The 23551-nt window shown below is 34.8% G+C and overlaps 6 protein-coding genes across 9 annotated transcripts in view; 3 read left to right on the plus strand and 3 right to left on the minus strand.

Moving 5' to 3' along the window:
• The window catches only part of LOC108755047, a 31386-nt gene extending 27556 nt beyond the window's left edge, over nt 1-3830 (plus strand). The window contains exon 19 of the mRNA XM_018497784.1: nt 2286-3830. Within this exon, the coding sequence (XP_018353286.1) occupies nt 2286-2856 (571 nt within the window). The 3' untranslated portion in view covers nt 2857-3830. The remainder of the gene's footprint in view (nt 1-2285) is intronic.
• Nucleotides 3831-4265: 435 nt separating this feature from the next.
• LOC108755048 (T-complex protein 1 subunit zeta) lies at nt 4266-7238 on the minus strand. The gene is made up of 7 exons (XM_018497785.1): nt 6968-7238; nt 5959-6550; nt 5534-5869; nt 5041-5106; nt 4742-4964; nt 4480-4648; nt 4266-4407 (listed from the first exon to the last, which is right to left on the minus strand). The coding sequence occupies exons 1-7, from the start codon at nt 7102-7104 to the stop codon at nt 4335-4337; spliced, it is 1596 nt and encodes a 531-aa protein (XP_018353287.1). The 5' UTR covers nt 7105-7238; the 3' UTR covers nt 4266-4334.
• Nucleotides 7239-8666: 1428 nt separating this feature from the next.
• On the minus strand, nt 8667-11190 carry LOC108754978 (triadin-like). The gene is made up of 2 exons (XM_018497671.1): nt 10263-11190; nt 8667-9831 (listed from the first exon to the last, which is right to left on the minus strand). Exons 1-2 carry the CDS (start codon nt 10963-10965, stop codon nt 9188-9190), a joined length of 1347 nt encoding a protein of 448 aa, XP_018353173.1. The 5' UTR covers nt 10966-11190; the 3' UTR covers nt 8667-9187.
• A 1851-nt stretch (nt 11191-13041) lies between these two features.
• LOC108754928 (coiled-coil domain-containing protein 174) lies at nt 13042-15145 on the plus strand. Its single transcript, XM_018497594.1, has 2 exons — nt 13042-13196; nt 13271-15145. The coding sequence occupies exon 2, from the start codon at nt 13388-13390 to the stop codon at nt 15143-15145; it is 1758 nt and encodes a 585-aa protein (XP_018353096.1). The 5' UTR covers nt 13042-13196; nt 13271-13387.
• Nucleotides 15146-15202: 57 nt separating this feature from the next.
• LOC108755093 (non-structural maintenance of chromosomes element 1 homolog) lies at nt 15203-18530 on the minus strand. Of its 3 annotated transcripts, none has more exons than XM_018497887.1 (7): nt 17873-18530; nt 16464-16574; nt 16227-16368; nt 15953-16148; nt 15763-15876; nt 15571-15691; nt 15203-15409 (listed from the first exon to the last, which is right to left on the minus strand). In XM_018497887.1, the coding sequence occupies exons 1-7, from the start codon at nt 17883-17885 to the stop codon at nt 15285-15287; spliced, it is 822 nt and encodes a 273-aa protein (XP_018353389.1). In that variant the 5' UTR covers nt 17886-18530; the 3' UTR covers nt 15203-15284. The 3 variants fall into 3 exon arrangements, with proteins under 3 accessions (XP_018353389.1, XP_018353390.1, XP_018353392.1); XM_018497888.1 differs by having other exon boundaries at nt 15204-15409; nt 17817-17881; XM_018497890.1 differs by lacking the exon at nt 17873-18530 and adding an exon at nt 16663-16732 and having other exon boundaries at nt 15204-15409.
• A 5-nt stretch (nt 18531-18535) lies between these two features.
• LOC108755092 (calcium/calmodulin-dependent protein kinase type 1) overlaps nt 18536-23551 on the plus strand; it is a 12962-nt gene continuing 7946 nt past the window's right edge. Inside the window, exons 1-3 of one of the 2 annotated variants that reach the window (XM_018497885.1) lie at nt 18536-18753; nt 18838-19013; nt 22740-22874. In XM_018497885.1, the coding sequence (XP_018353387.1) occupies nt 18904-19013; nt 22740-22874 (245 nt within the window). In that variant the 5' untranslated portion in view covers nt 18536-18753; nt 18838-18903. Of the gene's footprint in view, nt 19014-22739; nt 22875-23551 lie in introns of both variants that reach the window. The other variant, XM_018497886.1, reaches the window with a different exon arrangement.

The raw sequence follows: 23551 nt of genomic DNA on the forward strand, positions 1-23551 counted from the left end.
TGTGAATTTATGCATTACGTATGTAGTCATTGAAACGCGCATCGAAATGACTACTTGCTAAAACAGCGTTTACAATGAGATTTAAAGATGTAAAAATAGTTAAGTTTTTAAACTTAAGTGTTTAGCCTTAAAGAACTGGAAAGGATACGGGCAGTAGGAGTCAAGCGCAGAAGACGTCGCGCAAGTAATATATCTATGAAGTATGAAACTTCTTTATTCACTAAAACGCGCTTATATGTTTCGGCTCACTTTTGATTCTTCCTCAGGGACAACACAAACTAACATACATAAACTGAATAAAAATTATCCTGTCATGGTGAGCTCCCCTACCTATGACAGGATAATTTTTATTCACAGTTTATGTATGTTAGTTTGAGTTGCCTCTGAGGAAAGCTCAAAAGTGAGTCTTTCCAGTTCTTTGATTTATAAGGAGTCTTGATTAATTTGATTTGTAATGCGGATTTTTTAGCCTTAAATTGTAAGAAATTGATCAATCAGAATCGAATGTGAGGAGAACAATCGACTATGATTGGTCAATTTCTTGTGGCTTAAAGCTTAAGTTTTACACCTTAAAATCTCATTGTAGATGCCGCTTAAGTAAGGAGATGCCTCGGTAGTCTAATGCCTGTTTCATAAGATTTGTTCGTGTCGCATGCTCCAATCAATATGCTCCTATTATAGCTCCTACTCGCTCCAATGCGCTCATTAGAGTGAGTAGGAACTATGGCAGGAGCATGTTGGAACATGCGACACGTACAAACCTATATGCCTATTTCACACTGGACGCAGCAAGCGTCAAGTAGCGGAGCAGCAACCAGCCAGCAAGGCGACATTGTTTACGCCACTATAAATATCGCCTCGCTGATTGGTTGCTACTCCGCTGCTTGACGCTTGCTACGTCCAGTGTGAATTAGGCAATAGTTAGACTTTGCATTTAGACCCGGTTGTTCCACCTTTTGGTAAATTTTACCTGTTAGGTAAATTTGGCAATCCACGCATAATCATTGGGGTAATCTTGCTACTTACCCATCAGGTAAAATTTATCAAAAGATGAAACAACCAGCCCTTAAGGCTTCTTTAAATTTATTTTTAGATGCTCAGTAGCAAATGAAATAATTCGTAGAGTATCTGAAGATAAATTTAGTCCGGATCTACAATGACTGTTTTAAGCTTTAAGCCGTAAGAAATTGACCAATTACAGTCGAATACGAGGAGAATAATTGATTGTGATTCGTTCATTCCTTATGTGTGTGTGTGGCTTAAGGCTTAAAAATCTATTGTAGATCCGGGTTTAAAGAAGCCATTAAATATAAGGCCCTATGAATACGAGCATAAGGTTTGTTAGGACGCTCGCACGGATTACGGAATGTAAGAGATGCGAATGTAAGAGGCCGAGGTAATATTTGATAATTCTTCAGAATAGTTACCTCACCTCCAATTTCGATAAAATTAAGCTCATTCGACACGATTTTGCGTAAAATGAAAGAATCTGGCAGAAAAAAGTCCGGGACTGCTCTGCGAAACGGGATATTGAGTGTTAAAGTTGACTAAAGTGTTACTATATAACACGATCATTAATTATGTAGACAGTAGGGTGTATAGACTAGTGCTTATTGATTCGGAGCGGGTAATAAATAACATGTTCTACGCTTGGGGCCTAACCGGCTAGAAGTTGCATCATAGACAGTGTCCGCTTGGAATTCTAACCCGTAGTAGTGAGGTGCAGTCAGGTGTGAGAACAGTCTTTTTAAAGCGGTCTTTTCACTGTCTACAATATGTTATTCCTTATTTTGTTTTAAGCGGCGTAGCCGCCTCTAACCAATAAGCACTACTGTCTATACATTTCACATGACAAATTTCCTAACCTCAATAGTTGTCAACTTTAACGCTCAATAATCTCGCTTCGTAGGGCAGTCTCGGACTTTTTTCTGCCAGATTCTTTCATTTTACACAAAAATGCGTCGAATGAGCCTAATTTTATCGAAATCAAAGGTGAGGTAGCTATTCTAAAAAATTACCTAATATTTTGTGCAATAAGAATGTTATTTACAGATTTTAATATGTCATTCAGCATAATTAAGATCGTTTGAAGATGCGAAAAAGCATCAAAATTTGTTAAATTGCTAGTCAATTTAATTCGTGATATTAATCTGCGGTAATAAATAACCTTCTCTACTGTAATTAGCTGATTTGCTTGTTTACATCTTAATGTTTTTTATATGATATATACTGTTACTTTTACAAGAAACACTTAATTAAACACATGCAAAATCTATATATTTTAGCACATCAGTACGGTTGCCCGCATATAGTACTGAAAAGTACGCGACGAACTCAAAAAATATCTCGAGTTTCGAGTCGGTCGTAGAGAATTTGATCACAAAGCATGTCAATCAGATTGAACCTAGTGATATGAAGAACAAGAATGATCAGAACTATAATTTGAATGCTTCGACGTTGAAAGGAAATAGTCATCAGGCTGTCGCGAGGAAATCTACCACCAAATCGACTGTCTCAAGTGCGAGACCAGGCCCACGTGTATTCAAAGCTGTTGCACGAAAGTCCACGAATCCAAGGTATCCGCCGAATTTTTTTAAGCCGCTATTGGAGGAGCATAGAACAGACATGGAATACGAGGAAGAAGAAATACAGAACAAACAGTTTGTATCACATTATGGAATACCAAGCAGTCCAGTTAATCTGACCGAGTTGAATACATACATGGTGGTCGGAGGCCACAGTATGCGGGTTAACTGTCTTACTCTTGCAACACTTATTAATATCAAGCCGAAAATACTAGTGAAAGACATTAGGAAAGATCCTAAATATACCGCAATTCTTTCGAATTTGAATTAATGTCACAGTAATTATTCGTATGATATCATAGATAAATAGAATTTTAGTGTCGTATCGAGATTCAAAATTTTTGCATTAAGAACAGTTGAGTGTGGATTGTTGTAAAAACTAGTACGTAAGTGGAATTGCAACAAAAACCCCAGGTTATTTCTGTACGTGATAAAATTCATTTGCGATGATAAAAAGTGAAAAGATACAGTATGTTTTGAGCACCGCATCATAATTTTGATGATCATATTACTTGCATATTTGTTTTGCTTCTGTGGCTTTTTTATTTCATAAAATACAATCTGTACATATTGAAAATGGAGATACGATCATAGTTATACATCGGGAAAAGAGGTCAGAACAACTAGTACAACTAGTACAATATAATCGTAGGATATTTAAAAATGTCTCGTCTCGAGTATGTGTTTGATGTGATACTTTTATATATGAAAAGATTGTCTGTTGAACTCTTGAATTATTGTTAAACTTACCATTACATCGCAGATTTAGATCGTAAATTGCTGAATAGTTAAATAAAACTATATTTTTAATATCTTTCATAAAATCACAATTACGTTAGTCAATTTACATCTTACTCGAAATTATAATATATTTATTTAGAGTGATAGGGCAGTTAATACTAAAAACGTAAAAATGTTTCTCCATTTACATATCATGTTCTTTTCATACCATGTAAATATTTTATTATGCCTTATTTTTATGAAACTAAGTTGGACAATTTTGTCGAACTTTGTACCGTATTATTCTAGCAATGAAATCACACTACATTTGGAGAGGTATACAGATATAATTTAAACATTAGAATTTAATTATTACATTACATTATAATCTCCAGTAACACGAATTCTTTTCAGTAAATTACTGATGTTAATACATAACAGAAAATAGGATTTTTTTTCTGTGAAAATACAAGACTGACAAACGTCCTATTATTGTAATGACAGTTTTTAGAACATTGTAAATACATGTACCATAAATAAATATTTTTAATTTTTATAAATTGATCAGTATATGAGTAATCATAATCAATTTCAGGCATACAAATTAAAATTACTATTTTTTAAAGTAAAACGCAGAAAGACGAATATCTTTTAATCTATATAGAATTAGTGAGTCGTCTCTTTTTGCGTCAAGATTCAACTTTGCCTTTATATATATATTTTTCGTTATTTACGATTTCTCTTTTCATACTTTCAAAGATATTTTGTACCTTCCTCAGTTTACATTTTACGATTGTGAAATTTTGTAAGTGAATGAAATACTTTTTACGAAAACATTATTTTATTATTCAATGTGAAAATTCATTATCGTGTTATTAAATATTTAAATCAAAAGCAAGAGATCAAGCAACATATTTGGTTAACAGGTGTAATGCAAAATAGATGATAATCCAATAATTTGAGTTATTTCGTAAAAAAATTATTAGTGGTCCTTAAACTTTTAATTCCACATAAGAATTACATCGTAATTTAACCCTTTAGAGAAGATAATCCTGCTCTCATTATTTCGTCAACCAGAAGGAGATTACTGGCGATTATCGTGCTGAAAATTTTTATCTATGTAAGTTATAATATTCAACAGAGCATACACATAAGTGTTTTAATAGTATCTTACCAAGAATTGATGATTTGTTTTTTTACATTATAATTATCATAAATGCCAGCATCCGCAGCTTTTAAAGCTTCCCCTGTAGACAGATCTAATCCTACTGGTTCTCCTAAAGCAGAACTTTCCTCAAATAATTTAACGATTGTGTCTTGCGGATCAAATCCACTATTAATGGCTGTGAAATAAAAAAAATAAAAGATTAATCATGACAATGTTAGACAATGTTAGATAATATTAATAAAAATAAAGATCCATAAGTTATGTATACCGAGAGTTTTTGGAATGACGAGTAAAGCATCGGCATAGGCCTGTACTCCCAGACGTTGCTTTCCTTTCACTTGCTCTTTGTACCGTTGAAGAGCTTGGCTAACCGCAATCTCAAAGGCTCCAGCTCCAGGAACGATTGCACGATCGTCAATAGCGTTCTTTATTGCTCTAAGTCCATCACGCACAGCATCTTTAAGTTGTTCTAATGTAAATTTGTTAGGACCCTGGAATATCAGTACATTAGTACAGTATATTTTAGAATATTCGTATGCATCATCACAAATAAATCATTTGCATTACCTTCAATAAAATAGTTACAGAATTTGGCTCTTTGCAATCTTCTATAAATGTATATTTAGTTTCTCCCTGAAAAATAAATTAAACAAAATAAACAAAATAAATGGCGAAAAAGAGTCGTCGAATAATATATATAATTAAAGATAATAGTCATAGATACATAAAATAGTAAAACGGCGTATATTAAAATATAAAACAAATAAAACAAACAAGTTTCGGCTGCTGGATTGAGCCCTCCTCAGATGTAAAAAGAATATAATAGAAAAGACATAAAAGAATACAACAAAAAAATAATAATAAATCGATAACATTCAGTGACGCAACATTTTTATATATATTATTCGACGACTCTTTTTCGCCATTTATTTTGTTTATTTTGTTTATACTTAAAGAGTCTTTACACCGCTGTTATTTAAATAAATTAAATTTATAGAAAAAGTTTTCAGTTAACTTTATGTGGTAACTTTCATTTTTAATGAGAAGTATAGAAATTTACCAAAACATGTTCATACACAAGACCGGCCCATCCCAGATGTTCTTCTTTCAGATCATCCACAGAATTCATAGCTACGCCACCACACGCGAGTGCTAGGCGTTCCATATTTCTACGCTTAGCTCTGCGTAAAGCCATAATATTCTCTTTTGCGAGCATATCGAGAGATGATGGATCAATTCCTTTTTGATTTATCACAACAAATGATTTATCTGTTCCGTCGCACAACTTCTTCTTCAATTCGATAATCTTTTTTACGCGATTATCGATGAACACGCGTTCAGCAGCTACTAACTTTTCGCGTTCTTCCGCTGATTTGTAAAAGAATCCACTATTTACCTATAAAATTAAAATCCAGAGAATTATGTCTTTAATTAATTAATTATATTATATTAATTAAATTCTTGTCATTTTGCATTAGTATGTACCTCACTTTTCTCATATTCCAGGCTCACATTACAGGTCAGAATATATGCATTCTCCAGCTTTTTAGGCATATCTGGATGTCTAGATCCATGATCAGTGACTATGCCACGAATCAGAGTGGTATCATCTGCTGTTCTATGTTGCATTTCCATCAATTCGACCATGTGCAAATCAATTTCTTTGTCCTGCTGCTTAATTGCCAGCACAGCATCTACGCAGATCTCGGTTAACTTGTCAGCTACGGTATGGTGAACCTTTGTTCTAAGCGAAGTCCTCACAATATCTAACAGGCTTTGCTTATTAGGTTCAATCGCAATTTTCATCGAGTCTAAGATTTCTAATGCCTTAGCACGAGCCAAATCAAAACCATCTGTGAGCATTCTAGGATGCAGTCCTTCTGATATATACAAATCAGCTTGTTTCATGAGTTCACCGATGACCAGTACAGTACTGGTTGTACCATCGCCAGTCATATCATCCTGAGCGGTGGACGCTCTTGCTATCAGAGATGCTGTAGGATGTTGAATTTGCATTTCATGAAGGAGCACATTGCCATCCTTGGTAATCTTTATATCTCCGGATCCAGAAACCAACCTGGAAATTCATGATTAAAAACTAGCATGCTACTTATTATAAATATTTAAATTTATAGGCTAAATTTTTAATTAAAATTATGTCATTCGATTAGTGTTTTCTTAATGTGAAAGTTATACTGAAAATATCAGTGAAAAAAAACAAACAGTTGATACGATAAATAAGGAAAAACTACGTCGAGGAGCAACCCGCGGAACATCAACCCCTCCTCTCTCTGGTAATTCGTAAGTCATTTCCTAATAAGGAGAATAATGCGATGTCGGAATACTGCGACGTTCTACGAATTTCTGACGAATGAAAATCGTTGCAATGCATTCGGAGTCAAAGAGTTTCGAGACGTACGCGAAGAATCAGAGTGAACGGTGGCTACGATGAAGCGGCAAAATTATCGCGTGAACATACATCGTGGATACATACATTTTCATGGTTCCCTTGGGCCCCAAATTGGTCCTCATCACATCCTGAATACCTTTCGCGGCGGAAATATTCACTGCCAAAGCCTGCGCCGCTCGGGCGAATTCGGCCTTCGGATTTAATAAACTGATCGCTGCCATCCTCACAAATTATTCTCGTTTCCTCGTATCTTCAGGTATCTACCACGCTTAACAGACCTTCAACGTCTCCAAAGGCTATTCATAAAAGCACATAACCGATCTTCATGCGACGTATCCTCAAGGCGCTTTCACAAAGATCACAACTCATTGGCTCATCACTAACTTACGAGGTCTGTTCTTTTTAGCTTGGAGGTCTGTTCTAGTTTGTTTCACTCTTTTATTGCACTAATTCTTGCACGGTTTATCTTTTCTCTTTTTCTCTTCAACGTGGAGAAAAAAGAAGAAAGATGAACCGTACAAGAAGTTTAACTAAAAAGAACACGCCTATGGACTTGGCCGATTTATCGATCATGTAAAGAAGATGCGAATCAGCGGGAAAATATGAAAATTAAAGATGTGTATTTCCGCCATCTATTATAAAATAGTGACAAACAACTCGACGGTACAACATATCATTTCATCCTTGTTTAACATTGGCGAACAACAAGAATGTAATGCTGCACTGTCATGTCACGTGTGTTACTTGTTGGAAGACACTTATAGATATAGCAGAAAGATCACAAAAAATATAAACACAAAATCGATTTATTCTGTCATAAGAGAAAAGAAAATGTTTACAGTGGAGGACAGCGATATAAGGGATATTAATATTACAGAAACAAACACACGTACATCGCATGTTAACAGTTTACAAATTAATGCATATAATAGTTATTTAACAGAACGCTTGTAAGATTGTAATATCTAATCGTACAAAATGCAAACGGTCTTCAGAATTGTCAGATTTGATCTGGAATTATGTACAATCTTCTCTTAAAAAATACAAACATTCTGATTAATTAACAATGAGTGTGTTCAAGCCAGTAAAGCAGATAGCAAAGTATAAAATATATCAGAATAAAAATCTGTTAACAGAAATGTAGTATTACTTTTTAACTTATAATTTGTTACTATACAAATTATAATTTATATTACTTTATTGAAGTGTCCAACAATATATTACTATTTGTCAACAATATTTACTCAGCGAGGAACCTAACTGCTTCGCCAACTTGACCACACAACACTTAATTGACAATTAAGTTTAAGTATTAATTATAGTCTAATAGTAATAAAAAAATGAATATACAGTTTAACACCAAAAGCGCTTCCTTCTTTCATAAAAATTTGAAGCTGCAAACTCAAAATTTTCTTAAAAGCGATTGTGGTTAACTATATCGTTAGTAATAGAAATAAATGTTCCAAATAAAACTACTAGACTAGAGAACGGAAACAACATGTATATGTGTGTGTGCATAATTATTATCCGTTATCTCTTTAGAAAAATATGTAACATACTTAATTCCTATATGGGCAACACAGTAAAAAAATGTTTATTATCTGTATTTTTATCCAAGATATTCGAATTTCTGCTCCATAACAATATTATAATAATATCAAAATATTAATATTATTATTAGTATTATTATAATTATTATATATACATATTTTTTATATATAATATATGTTATTTCTTATAAATATTTTAGCAGTTGCTGCCCAGATAGGAATAAAAAATTTCGCATAAATCCTATCAAACTTTCTTATGGCACTACATGTTATTGATACACAGCTGAAAATTCAATATTACACAATCTCGATAAAAGATATCTTTAAAAAAATATGTTTTGTTAGAAACATTTTCCGGTAACATTTTCATCACGCTCTATTACAAGCTCTTATATAATAATACTAACGATGGTGTGAAACTTTCGTTATAGTGTATATATTCATATATTCCTTTATCTCTTTCTTTACAAAAAAAAAATAAATATCCTTTTTAGAACATTAAGATTCGTAGGATTGATAGGATCCGATGACTGAAGTTAAGTCATAACTACAGTGAAGGATCAAAGACTTAAGACCCAACACCTTATTTACTCTGCAAATATTTCGATAAATACATTAAAATATCAGATTGTACCCTTCTCCTCTTTCCTTCCCCATATAACCGCAGTTCTTCATATGCGTTTCTATTAGTCAAATATAAAATATTGATATCTTCCGTCTTTCAACTTACCATCTAATTTTTTAATAGTATTTTTTAAACGGATACAAAACTTGCTGCCCTTTCATTATTTGATATTTCTGTGATAGGCTCTTCTTTTATCGAATTTGCATCACTGACATCTTTTTCTTTTTCGTTCACTAAAATTTCATCTTTACTCGAGGAAACAATTGTATCATTTTCATCAATTTCTGATATTACATTTGTTTTAATAACTTCATTCTCTACAGTTACATCCTGTGTTGCTTCTTCCTCATCAACAGATGCAGCAACTACTTGTGCTTTTTTCTGTTTTCCTTTGGCTTCATTGCCGTTTTGCTTTCCGTTCACTGCTACAGTTGCTTTCCCTACATTTCTCTTCTTTTGTTTAGGTTCTGCCATATGTGCTTCTCCATTTTCTTTGACATCCACTTCAGACGTTACCGCTTCTGCCTCATTCAATTCTTCTGCCTGATCGTCATTGGTCTCTTCTACCACAGCATTAAGTTTTTTTTTGGAAGCAGCTTTTTGTGTCTTCCCTTTTTTTGCATTTTTCACATTTTTTATTTTTGGATTATCTTTCTGTATCGCTGCATTTTGTTCCTTGCTATTTTGTTTTTTTCTTTCTGTTTTCTTTGGTGGTGATTTAACAATTTCTTCTACAAGATTCTTCCTAGATCTTCCTTTAGAGGTCACAATAGCTAAAATAACAAAAAGTTATATACAATATTGCTTAAGTAACATTAACAACAAAATTGTTTTATAAAACGAATACTGCAAATAATATAGAAAATGGACAATTTTAAATGTAACCATGAAAATCTTTGGTGCACAGTGGATAAAAACTTCAATATATAGATCAGTAAATTTTACAAAATTAGTTTATTAACTAGTTCATTCTTATTTATTGTAAATATATCTAAATTATATGGAATACGACCGTAATGTCTTGTAAGCTACAGATTTCTTGAGAAATTCAGCTGGAATATCAGATTGGCATTTATTAAAAATTGATTAGGATTTTCTTTAAATGAGAATTCTCCCATTTTTGCCCTTTGTCAATTTTTATAGCAACGATAATATTCTGACAAACGTAAGATAAAATGGAAAAAATTTCAAGAGAAACACTTACGTGCATCAGAAGTTTCCATTTTCTTCTGTCTCCCGCGTTTTTTACTGGCCTTTGCTTCATTCTGCTCTACTTCCTCCTCGTTCACCTTGATAGTCTGTACCTCTGCAACAGCTTCATTTGCATCCTCCATATTTTTACGTTTCCTAGATACCTTTGCAATGGGCTGTGCTGGCGCATCGTTTTCTTCAACCATTTTCGCGCGACGAGGCCTCTGAACAGGATTATTTTCTGCATCCTTGATCCTAGTTTGCTTCTTGACAATTGGGACCTTAGCCTTTGGCTTTGTTTCATTCACCTTCTTTCCCGCCTTTTTCACCACTGCTGTAGCCTTGACGCTGCGAGTTTTTTTCTCTACCACCTCCTCATTGTTGCTCTCTACTGTTGTTTCCTCAGGTTCCTTGTTGGTTTGCTTCTTAGATTTACTTTTCGTAGCGGTTTTCGCGGTAGTCGTGGCAGTAATAGTATCGGCGGCATTTCTCTGTCTACTGCGTGACTTCTTTGGCGAACTCGCCGGCTCGCTAACCACCTCGTTGTCTTGCTTAGTTGCCTTTGCTTGCCGGCTTCTACTCTTGGTCTGCTTCGGTTCGTCCGCGGTCGTTGATTTTGCAGCTGTTTTCCTCTTCTTCGGTGGAGTTACACTGCCGTCAGCGGCAGCCACGACACTTTCCGCCGCCGCCTGCTTCGCTTGCCTGCGCCGTGCCATTTAGCAGATTTAGCTCGAACTGATTCGCCGGCTTGCTCTTGATGATGTCGCTGTAGCCGCTCTCGCTGAACCACGAGAAACCGCGTGCACCACCACCGTCGTTGTTCTAAATCAGTTACAAAGGATAATCGACAACAATGGCTAAGATGGAATTGGCCACGAGGAACAACGAGGAGCAACAAGAACCTTCCTCGCTCTACTACTTGCGGAAATCACCGAGCCGGCTTCGCACTATTGCGAATGTTACTTCTCTCTCAGGGCACCGCGATACGTCGACAACGAACGACAAACCAAAACGAACGGCGCAACTGCGCTCTAGATGCTGCACGAGCAATCGAGAATCGATCTTCCGAATTGATAACCGTCGCCAATAACTGTCGAGTCGCAATGATCACGAGGACTTCCTCCTCTTCCTATATATACTATTCTTCTATTGGACGTTTCGTTTCGGCACCTCAACGGTGCATTCTAAAAGTATATATCGAAAACTTAAATAATTGGTGTTATTTATGATGTAGGTTTTCAGTATTCGCTTCTAAATGCTATAGATTTTTAGTACTGTCAGTACATTTCGATATAAAATATCTTTATAAGAGATGGATTTCTTAATTCTTCCCGAATTCCTTCCTTGCTTCCTCGCTTCACCCCGCCCCTTCCTACCACGTTTTTCTAGCAACTTTAATTTCGGCTGGGAATTTTTCAGCTTGAAAATCAGGCGTTGATTTTTTTTTTGTAACGATGTACGATTTTCTATAAATTCAAACTCGGAAAGCTAAATTCGAGAATGTCGCGAGATTTCTCAATGGACGCAAGAAAGAAAGATTTATAAATGTCTTCGACATACGACTATTATGACTTTCAAACGCGTCACGTGACTTTCAAAAGTTCTGACGCGCGTCGAAGTAAAATGGCTTCTCCACGTTTTGCGCGTGTAGAGTTACCATACTGGAGTTCGTTCGGAAATTATGCTCAGATATGTGAGTCTGTTCGCGTTGCTTAAAATTTCTAGAACATAATTTTATTGGTAATTTTTATTTATATAATTTTATGAATATGAAATTTTAATTAACAACCAGAAATTACGTGAGTGCTACATCACGACAAATTGGTGACTTCAATGACTAAATTCCAATTAACTTAATTGCCGATTAATATTGATTAGATTATCCTTTAATTCATTTTTGTAAATTTTTTCTTTGTAAATTGTTTGCGACTTTTTTAATACATTTTTTTTTGTTAGTAATTTTTAGTGCGATAATTATAGGTCTGTTATATAAATTTATACTACCGTTATTTCGCATGTCAAATATAATAAAGTTTTTCAAGCTTTTTAATTGGTTGGTAGGACAGAGAGTTTCTCGAAAATATCAGAGAGAATCAAGGTGGAACGGATTCAGCCGGAAACTGCCATTCGTCAGCCATTTGTTAAAGTGAGTAGGAGGAATGAGTATCAATCATGAAACTTTATTTCCTAGGACGGAAAGTAAAAAGTGAAAATTTTTACCATTGAAATTAATGGGAAAAATTTTCACTTACCACTTTCTATCTTAAGGATAAAGTTTCATGATTGATATCATAGTAAATGCGTGATGGAGCATACGGTGTTGCACACACTAATATTGTACCGCACTAGTATTGTGTGTATGTACATATGCATACATGCACACATGCCCATTTGCGGAAGTGAGTGGACAAAAATGGAACCAATCAGAGAAGAGAACGTTATCCGCTCCACTCTCCCTTGATTATCTTTGGAAAATATCTGCCTATCATTAGATCCGTTTTTTATTGCTGCACTTTCTGGAAGTATTATTAATGAAACTTTATTTCTAGGATGAAAAGTGAAAAGTGAAAATTTTAATCGTTAAAGTTATTGGAGAAATTTTCCACTTTTCATTTTTCATCTTAGGAAAAAAGTTTCATGATTGATATTCTGAACTAGTACACACAAATATATGTTTGTTTCACTTTAACTTATTGGATATAGGTTCAGAGTAAAAAAATAACAGACCTATTCACTCTCTAGTAAATTTGAATATTCTGTGATCTAACCTAATTTCGCAATCATCTGTCATCTTCAAAAAGCACCAGAAGAATCGTAAAAGTCCTGTTAGAAACGTTCCAATTTTCTCTTTGTGAAATGTTATGAAATTTATTTTCGTGATTTATATAATCGTACATAGAGCATCTGTCTTAGGCATTCTGTCAAATAATTGACGCTAATAATTCACGTAAGTATTGTTTGTTAATCAAACAAATGTGTGTCGTCCTCAGTAAATTTATTAAATAATATTCTGTTTTTCAGGCAGAAAAACGTGGATTATATCGACACATGTTCTTTTATAAACAGTTTCTAGTACTTTCTTTTATAAAAAAAACAACAATTATTTAGATAGTATTGCAAGTTCATAAAGCTCCAACAATGAATATGACAAAGAAGATAAATGTCAACTTTTCATCCCTAGTGGGTCTAAAGGCAGAATTATTAAGAAAGCAAGCTGAAGTAAACGAGGTCAAGTTGAAAACCGAGTCTATTAATACACCACCACTGTTGAATAAGAAAAAGAACAAGAAGATTATTGCAGATAATGTAGACAAAAATGCCAAGAAATCTATAGATTCAGAGGATATTATCGCTCACAAAAAATCAAAATTAATGCTCGAAGCTAAAGCGAGATTGTATGAAAGATTGAAGAAATCCAAAAATAATAATGATAAATTTCTTGTTGATTTTGAGAATAAATTAGATGAACCCGATGAAGAATTTGTAGATGAAATGATTGATAAAGAACATCCCATAGAGCCACAGGAAAATTGGGTAGAGTATCAGGATTGTTTTGGTCGCACAAGGAAATGTTTGCGGGAGGATTTGCCACACATGCAAAAGAAAGATGAATTGATAAAGCATGAAATAATGAAGAAACATATCGATGAAGACAAAGAAGAAGATAAAGAACAATATCCTGTTCAAGAGAAAGAACCTGAGATAGAAATCATGAGAAGAAAATGGGAGGAGCAAACGCGAAAGCTTGCGGACAAAGTGGACATACATTATCAAGATATATTATTTGACGAAGCACGAGCACATGGTGTTGGTTACTATGCGTTTTCGCAAGATGAAGAAGAGAGAACGAAGCAACAAGAAAACCTGGCAAACTTAAGAAAGGAAACGGAGAGAAAGCAGAGGGAAATGACAGAAACCAAGGAATTGAAGGAGAGATTGGAACAGAATAGACTAAAGGCGGCGAGAATTAGACAACGTATCAGAGCAGGCTTACCAGCAGAACCTACAGAAGAGGAATTAGCCCAAGGAAACAAGTTAACTAATTCAAATGACGATATTAACACTAGCAAAGTTGAGTCTGCTGAGAAAGATAAAGAAAACTCTAAGGAGAAAGTTGATGATGCATCTACAAGTAACAACGAATCTACCCAAGAAGAGAAGACTAATGACGAAGATAAGATAAAAGCTTTTGGAGAACTTTTAGGCAAGAAAAATCACTGGCACATAATGTCGCAAGAAGAATGGGTGGATAAATGTAGAGCGCAAAGAATTAGCGAATTTGGGCCAGTTTATGATAACTTTAAAAGTACCGGATTTTACAACAGTTCTCAGAGTATCGATGAACATTTAACTCATAAAGAAAACAAAAAATTGGATAACACAGAGACTTGTAATTCCCAGGAATCCATTGAAGAATCTAATGACAATTTACAGAATCATAAAGATAATAATGAGTCTGTCGATAATGAAACGGTCTCAATTGTGAAAGATATTGATAGCAATAGCCAGAATAATAAAAACGATTTACCAGAATATAATGCAGCTGACAATTCTCCTGAATCATTTGAAAATACAATAGGACCGACATTAACCCCTACTATGACTTTACCTAACTTATCTCAGAGACAAGTAACAGTTTCATATCCGTTATCTCATCTATCCAGCAATTATTCACGAAATATATATGGGTACTCTGAGATATACATGTCTGAACAACAAACAACTATGGATATTCCTCTTCCTGGTGAAAATAACGTTTTACCTCCAGCTTCCAGCAGTGTGACTCACACAAATAAACAAGAATCATTATCACGAAGTATAAACGAAGATAACATCATGGCAGGTCTCAAATATTTAAGAAAAAAATTCGAAGCAAGTCATAGTAAATGGGCATAATAAAGTATTATTTATTAATATTATATTAAATGTAATTTTACTGTATATAGATAGTAATTTAATTTTATAAATAAAAATAAATGTAATCTTTAGTTTGCGGCATTCATCTCTTTCAAACAATCCTGTGTAACAAAACATCTTACATCGATCCATTCTTATGTTTTCGTTTCAATTTTCTGGTTTGACTAGACTGTGCCATCTCGTGTATTTCCATACTCGTCTGTGAGGCATCTTCAACATCCATGGCACAATTAGTGTTACTACCTATAAGTAATATTTTTTGTAATATTTAATAAAAATCAATACTTGAATATTAAGAAATAATGTGGTGAATATATATACAAGAAGATTGATATAATAAATATATCGATAGTTAAATAACATAATAAAGAAAAAAATCAAATTAAAAAATAAGATAAAGTTACTAGAAAGATTCTGTCTTGATGTAGAAAAAAGACAATTAGGACATCCTAAACTGTGATCTCTTGCATAATTCTTGAGACAAAAAACATGTGTAATAGCATCACATTTGTCACATTTGTCACCCTGCAAAATGACAAAATCTATCATCGTTGTAAAATAAAATACACGCATTCAATATTCACAAAGAACATTACATAAAAAAGTTCCTGCTTGCATAAAGTACAAATTTGAAGATTCTCTTCATAGGTATCTTTGAAATATTGCAATAATTCTGCTATGCTTCGTACTCCCATGTAATATTTACCATCCTGAAAGATATATCCTTCATAATATTTTCCTTTAAGAGACATACTATCAAAATTATATAATATAAAAATTTAATACCTTGCAGTATAACCATTGTCTATCGACCATTTCAAGTAAAAATAGTTCGGCATCAGTTTTAGTCAGTTTTGCATTTAGTGATGAACATAAATTAAGGCAAAATGTACTTGATACATAGCTATTGTCAGAAGTAATAATTTCCGAATATACATTTCGCAAGAGAGCTAATTCTGTTTGTGAGAAATGAGAAACATAGCTGAAAAATAATAAAAACATAACTGCAAAATTCGTGTAAAAGAAATACATTAGTTAGTAATACGTAAGTAGGTGTTACCTCGCAGTTTTGTCTTGCACCGTGCTCATAAAAATCCAATACAACTCTCCGGTAATTTCGCAATTTATGCGTTTTATGGTCATGCATAATGGTTGTAACTTTGCATTTATTTCACTTAATATTTGTGCCGTATTATTATGATCTGAAATTTGTCGATAATCCGATATTTGATTTTTCTTATTGTACACTCACCGTACACAAAAAAAATGGATTACTTTATCAACTTATCATACGTACCAAATAACCTTATAACTAATTCTTTTCCACGATCCTCATGTAAAGCACCTTCATGTATAACAGCTTGCAAAACAGTTTTATGTTGTTCGGAGTAAGGCATTTTTCGATCAACTTATTCGAAAAATTAAATAAAATTATAATTTTTAAATATTAGAAAGTGGCTTTAATTATTACAAAGGTTAAATGAAAAGGAGCATACGGCCACACTTTAAATACCTAGCGCCTTCCCGGTACTAGTGTTAAGATGTTGAACTACTATCCAATATACATTCAATTAAATTGAATTAATATTTCAGAATTAATTGAGAGCCGATAAATCATCGGATTCACACAATCATTCTGATAATCCCCCCAAATCCACCCAAATCTTAAAAAACTGTAATAAACTTATTGCGGAAAATATTGCCTCGGCCGGGAGTCGAACCCGGATCTCTTGCATTCCGTGCGAGTGTCCTGAGCCTTTAGACTACCGAGACCACGGAATGCAAGAGATCCGGATTCGACTCCCGGCCGAGGCAATATTTTTCGCAATAAGTTTATTACAGTTTTTTAAGATTTGGGTGGATTTGGGGGGATTATCAGAATGATTGTGTGAATCCGATGATTTATCGGCTCTCAATTAATTCTGAAATATTAATTCAATTTAATTGAATGTATATTGGATAGTAGTTCAACATCTTAACACTAGTACCGGGAAGGCGCTAGATATTTAAAGTGTGGCTGTATGCTCCTTTTCATTTAACCTTTGTAAAAATTATAATTGATACAGTAACTCGTGACTCAAACAAATGAAAACAAATGTCAATTACAAAGCGGGACTTTTCTACGCATGCGCAGCGACGTACGCGTGAAGTACCATGAAGTTGCACACAGGAGTGTGTTCATAGGTATATTTGGGAAATTTAGTCTCTCTCTCTCTCTCTCTCTCTCTCTCTCTCTCTCTTCTGTGTTGTGTATTCGTTAGTGAATCTAATTATTTTGTATAACAAATCAAGCATAACATATACATATTACACATTTTTTAATATCTCATTTTATTTTCGACAATTAATTCGTAATGAGGAAATTAAGACTACTAGGATTTTTGTTTTTAATTTTCCTTCTTTCTATTCTTAGCTAAAATAATTAAGACTGCAGCTCATTTAGTTTAATCGTTATAATGTTATTACTCTTCTATCAAATTATTGATTACATTAGAATCAATTAAAATCAAGCAAATGTGCGACGAATGCCACGAACAGTTTTTTTTTTTTTCCACAATCTCAACCACTGCTCATGCACAGATAGAAAGCAGTTGGCGACACTGGCGATGACGCGCGTGACGTCAGGTCAGCCGACGTCGCGTCAACTTACGGCGCGCTCAGCGCTGTCATCCGCGCTGTCACCTGGTCATCTGCCATCACCCTCACCTAATCCTGTCATCCGTCATGCCCTGCCTGCGGAGCGGATTTTTATCGGATGCGTACAGTGTCATCGCAGCGGCGTGCCGCGAGTGTGCCGCTGACATTATGACCTACGATTAGCTCGTGCGTCATGAAGGCATATCGCGAGGAGCGATAGAGCGACTAGGCGCAACGGCGACGACGCGGCGAATAAAAATTACGCACGCCACGACTGCTGCTGCTGCTGCTGTTGACTGACGTGAGACGAGGCGGGAAGAGGCGAGGTGGGACGAGGCCGCGACCCTGAGCCCGATACGAAGACGCGTGTCGAGTCCGCCCGCGGTTAGCGGTGGTGCAAAATGGTGTAGAATGCTTTAACGATAGCAAGAGAAGCTACGACGTACGGCGATAGTTGAGTAATCGACGGGCGGGATTAACTAGGAATTAACGGGTTTTCACAAACGAGAACGATCGGCGAGAAGTGAACCACCTGGGATTGGCGATCCTGCAGACTCCTGTGAGGAATCTGCGGTGACTTCAATAGAACTGTTATCACGAGCGATCCGCCGCGCCGCGCCGCGATTCGAAAGGTCGCGGGTTCACGATTGCCCTCCCCGGTCGTCCGGAGAATGACGATTCGGCGGTGCGTTTGACGCGGGCGACGCGGCGGCGGCGGCGGCGGCGACGGCGGTGGTGGTGGTGGCGGCAGCGACGACGGACGGACGACGACGACGACGGCGGCGGCTTCGGCTTCGGCGGTAATTCCTTCCAGTGCGTCGGAGGACGACGACGAGTCGCGATCATCCGGCCGTCCCGATCGCCGATCGGTCGTACACGTTCCTTCGGATACTTTGAGGCATTAATTAGCGGCGAGCCACGAATGTGAGGTACCGCGGGACTCAACATAAGTAAGATATTTCCTCCCCAATACACAGTGTGTGACGTTTGTAACAGATAGATATATATATATATGTACGATTGCGCGCCTACAGAATTATACGTTGTGTTGTACATACATATACCTATATACACGCGAGATCCAGGGAAACGAGATCAAGATGCCGCTCTTTGGGAAGAAGGACACGAATAAAAAGATCAAGAAGGATGGAAGGGACGACCGATCGCCCTCCGTTGAGGACAAGTACATCCTAAAAGACCTGCTGGGAACGTAAGTCGTCGTCCTCGATCCCTTGCCTGCCCCGTCTGACGTACAGAGTACAGACGTATGCGCCCCCCCCCCATTTCCATCCACCCGCTCACCCGTCGAGACACTTGACGCGGAGCCGAGGGAAAACACGTTTCTAACACATGTTTCTTCTTTGTAGTAAAATGGCTCAACAGCCTCCCTTTAGCGGGAATTTAACCGTTGGAGTGATTATCGCACCGCGATGTTTCACGAGATTGCGGGGCTTAGGAATTTAGCGGATAAAACGTCACGGATAAAAACACCTTCCTTTCTCAGATTAATTTGATATAGTGGCTCTAACGGATATCCAATTTCCGGCTTTAATCGCCATTTACGTTTATTAAAGAGCTCATGACATACCCAGATCTCAATCTCGCATTTTACTCTGGAAAACACGTCATTCCACGTCCGTGAGATATGCGAAACGTTACGACAAACAAATGTAAAGTTCCTGATATTTTCTTAACGCGCTTACATTTCCGATAAAGATAAAATTCCTATCTGCTCTCATGTATGCGTATATTGTACACATTTATGATGAAATGAATACTCTTTCGTCGATGAAAATCCAAGTTATATAATGTTATTTCTACTTCATTACGTTTTTGCATTTGTTTGGATGATAACACAGCGGATTGCATGGTAAGGGAAGGCGACATGTATATCTGCGCGTCTTTTGCAAGATCGATTAGCTTTAACACTTTCGTGGCCTGCCACGCGTCGCATATGCATGACATCCCGATTCCTCTGTGTAACAGATTGCTTATGAGAACAGTTATGTAACTGCGACCAAAGGGGGGACGGAGGAATGTTAACATATTCACATTTTTTTTTTATAACACTGTACTCTAAATCTTTGGAATATATCTCATTCGAAATTTTATATAGTCGATATTCATAGTCAGTTCTTATATTTAAAACGATCTTAAGTCTTGAGGTAAGTTATAAGATCCGTGATTTGCATCTTAAGACATTATTTAAGATGATCTTAAAATAAGAACGATCTATGGACTGGCCTTCGAATGAGATTTACGCCAAAGAATTTAAAGAATACAACGTTATAAAAAGAAAAGAAATCTTATTTTTTTTCAAGAATGAATTTTTACTTTTTAGAGAACCAGTCCAAATTAAGAAATTTAAAAAGTACACACAAAACAACTTCTCGTGTCGAAGAGCATGAATAACTATCAACATAATTCAAGGGGAGAGATATAGACCGGTTCTAATTTGCAAATGTACGACCATGGGTAAACCTGTTCGGTAATAAAAATGAGAGCATTCGTTCGAAATTCACGCGCGATATTATTCTTTCCTCGTTCCCGCGCGCATACATTTCTTTTCGGTTGTAGAAACGTGATATGAGCATGCATCTCGTGTGATATCTCAGGATTCCCAGGATGATCTCTCGCCCGTCCTAAATCCGACGAAATTTGTGTGACATATATGAATACGGGATGTCCCTGTAGGTTGTCGCGTATTCCTTTAACCGCAGCTTCCTCGATCGCGATTCGGAAATTGATTTCTAAATGAAAATGTCAGGTTTCAATAGCTTTTTCTTAAATAGAATTAATGATTCAAGATGAAGAGTTTCTTATGAAGTCGAAAAAAAGAATTGATAAGAAAATCTTATTTTATAACTACACATAGACAAATATTATTCTATTGTTAAGAAAAGTGATTACTCAATTTACTTTTCTTTTTTGAAGTTTATTTGATAAAGAATATTTTCTTTGATAATTATCTTAAAATATACTTATTACAAATTTTAGAAAAATTCATTAATATGTACTCAGAATAAGAATTTATTTTCTTTTATAAAATTAATTGAAGAAGCGACTTTATATAGTAAGCAAATCGATTGTTTTAATTTAATAATCTTGATTGAAATAAAGTAAACTAGGATTTTCACAATATATTTTGAATAAAGTCAATGTTTGTGAACTTGTTGAACTTATGATAGATTTACAGATATGTGAACTTTTGAAATACTTAAAACAATTATCATTTGCGTACAGTATATATTTTTTTGTGTATATGATGTTGAGTGGTTTTTATTTTTATAGAACTTTTATTTAACGCTCTATTGCAGACGATCTTGTAAAAAAAAATCAGGAAACTAATACTAAAAATTGATTCATTTTTTCAACGTTTTTGTCAAGGAGAAATCGATCTTAAATTGATTAAAGAACCGACGGTTGAAAAGACATCCGGTGACTTTTGGACATTCTACAATAGAAACGTATGCCTTGGCCTTCGACATGCGTCTTCCAGTTTCGAGGCGCGTAAATGGAAGTGTTCGCGATTTAATCTCTTCTTTTTTTTTCGTATCAATGAAGCCACTAATACGTCATAACTTTCTTTTGCGAATCACGAATTGCTTTTTTCTGTGACCAACGATTTTTGCGTATTTTTCTTCCTTTTGCGATATCGCTTATGAAAGATGTTTTCTTATGAATGATTCTTAGTATGCATTAAATCGCATTAAAATCTAATATGTAGTATGTGCGTCCATAACGGCACTTTGAAATTGCTTTCTTAAACGTGTCATCAGCTGGAATTTCTATCTTAGTGTTACATCGCGCGCATCGGATTTACGAGCTCTTAAAAGCTCTCACATCAAAAATTTATATATCTCTTATCTCATTATTATACACATTTTTTTATGTGTTTCTTTATTTTTCCAATCTTTTTTTCTTGTAATTAAAAGAGTAAAATTACAATTTCACTCTGTAGCAGTGCTTTAAAACTAAATACTTAATGATTGTTGACTGAGATTAAGATCAACTTGGACAAGTGCGCTGAATACCATCAAATTTTCTTCCTTGCTTCGTATACGTTAAGCGTTATTTATATCTATATTTTTTCAAAAAATGTTTTGAACGCGAGAATCGTTGATATACATATATATTTCTATAATGAAATCTATCAATACTATTTGTCAATTATTGTGCCATTCATATAACAGTTTGACAATACATTGCAATATAACGAACATTTAATATTGGATTGAGAATAGCGTACGTCTAGGCATGTTTTTATGTCATGTACACATAACGTTACTATAAATTTTTAGATGAATATATTGATTTACTTAAATTGAAATTAATATAATTGAATATTTGTTTTAAAAATTGTATAAATAAAAAAAGGTTAAAAATTAATGAATCTTATTCTTTTGTTATTTAGTTGTAACAATATTTCTGTAAGAGCTCGTTTTCTAAAGAGGAAGGTTTAACTTGTATTATATTGCATTTATTTGCAAAATATAGATAATTTTTTATTAAAATGCTCACAAATAGTGTTGAATTAAAATTATATTTTATTCATTTAATTCATGTTTCTAAAATTTGTTTATTGAAAAAAATAAAAATATAAAATATAAAATTTCAGCAGAATGTTTTTTTATTTTTTTATGTAATACTTTTTTGGTAATATTCCGTATACTTTTCAAAATACATCTGCAGTAACGCTTAGATATATGTATTTCATGGCATTTGTGTCAGAATTTATTATTTAGTGCACATATAAAGGTCAGTTTATAATTGATTATAACTATACCTTTGTATACGTTTAAAGAAAACAAACTGCAGTTTAATGCATAAATGAATAATACTACCACAAAAATACAACACACATATAGAGTCTTTAATTGTAAGCAAATTTACTTTGGACCTATTGTACTAAAATATTGTATTTTTCTCTGTTTAGGGGAGCATTCTCTGAAGTGAGACTGGCGGAAAGTAAAGAGAAGCCGGGTCAAATGTTTGCCGTAAAGATCATCGACAAAAAGGCGCTAAAGGGCAAGGAAGATTCGTTAGAGAATGAAATCAAAGTTCTGCGAAGGTAAGGCGCAAAGCGATTCTGAGAGCTGGGCCATATTTTTAGTAGAAAAATTGTTTGTTTACCAGTACTGTAAACTCCTTGTTTGTGGTATATAGCTGCTCCTTGATATTTAGATATTTGGAAAACATGACAATTGAATAATTTAAGTACCAGTTCTATTATCGCTGGAATCGACTTCGATATACTTATACGCATGCTTCTCTCTAACAAACATTCTTTACTTCATAAGAATCATACTATTCTTTGAATATTCCCTCCTACCCTTGTAGCTTTGAGTATATCAGATAGATTTACATATCATGGCATCGCAAGTGTAAAGCTAAAAGGTATTATTGACTTTTGCTTTCTTGACAAATTATTTTGAGAATCGTAAATTGTTCGATATCTGTTCTGTTGTCATTAATCATATGGGAAAAGTATAATAGCTTTAATCTATAAGCTACCCAATCATTTTGCTTTCTCACTTATACGATGTTATCATGGTGTTATAACTCAATTCACACGTAACATGCTCTTGGAAAGTTTTTTGTTTCCGAGGAGCGTTGTGATATGGTATTTGGGAGTGAGCTCTGATGGCTGTCGTCTGTCCTTCTACTATTCTTTGATGTTGTATGCAAATAGTGTGTCTCGTACATAAGCTATCTATCTATCTATCTATATATATACATATATATATA

Source organism: Trachymyrmex septentrionalis, unplaced genomic scaffold (assembly GCF_001594115.1).
Source record: "Trachymyrmex septentrionalis isolate Tsep2-gDNA-1 unplaced genomic scaffold, Tsep1.0 scaffold83, whole genome shotgun sequence".
Classification (NCBI taxonomy): Eukaryota; Metazoa; Arthropoda; class Insecta; order Hymenoptera; family Formicidae; genus Trachymyrmex; species Trachymyrmex septentrionalis.

What these genes read in the sequence shown, in the direction of transcription:
- LOC108754978 (XM_018497671.1), bottom strand. Translation starts at nt 10,965, where the DNA reads ATGGCACGGCGCAGGCAAGCGAAGCAGGCGGCGGCGGAAAGTGTCGTG. An exon ending in AATGGAAACTTCTGATGCAC is followed by an intron (nt 9,832 to 10,262) that starts GTAAGTGTTTCT and finishes TTGTTATTTTAG; the next exon opens with CTATTGTGACCTCTAAAGGA.
- LOC108755048 (XM_018497785.1), bottom strand. Translation starts at nt 7,104, where the DNA reads ATGGCAGCGATCAGTTTATTAAATCCGAAGGCCGAATTCGCCCGAGCG. An exon ending in CCCAAGGGAACCATGAAAAT is followed by an intron (nt 6,551 to 6,967) that starts GTATGTATCCAC and finishes ATGAATTTCCAG; the next exon opens with GTTGGTTTCTGGATCCGGAG. An exon ending in TTGTGTATGAACATGTTTTG is followed by an intron (nt 5,107 to 5,533) that starts GTAAATTTCTAT and finishes TTTATTTTTCAG; the next exon opens with GGAGAAACTAAATATACATT.
- LOC108754928 (XM_018497594.1), top strand. Translation starts at nt 13,388, where the DNA reads ATGAATATGACAAAGAAGATAAATGTCAACTTTTCATCCCTAGTGGGT.
- LOC108755093 (XM_018497887.1), bottom strand. An exon ending in GACAATGGTTATACTGCAAG is followed by an intron (nt 15,877 to 15,952) that starts GTATTAAATTTT and finishes TATATCTTTCAG; the next exon opens with GATGGTAAATATTACATGGG. An exon ending in GCAAGCAGGAACTTTTTTAT is followed by an intron (nt 15,692 to 15,762) that starts GTAATGTTCTTT and finishes GTCATTTTGCAG; the next exon opens with GGTGACAAATGTGACAAATG.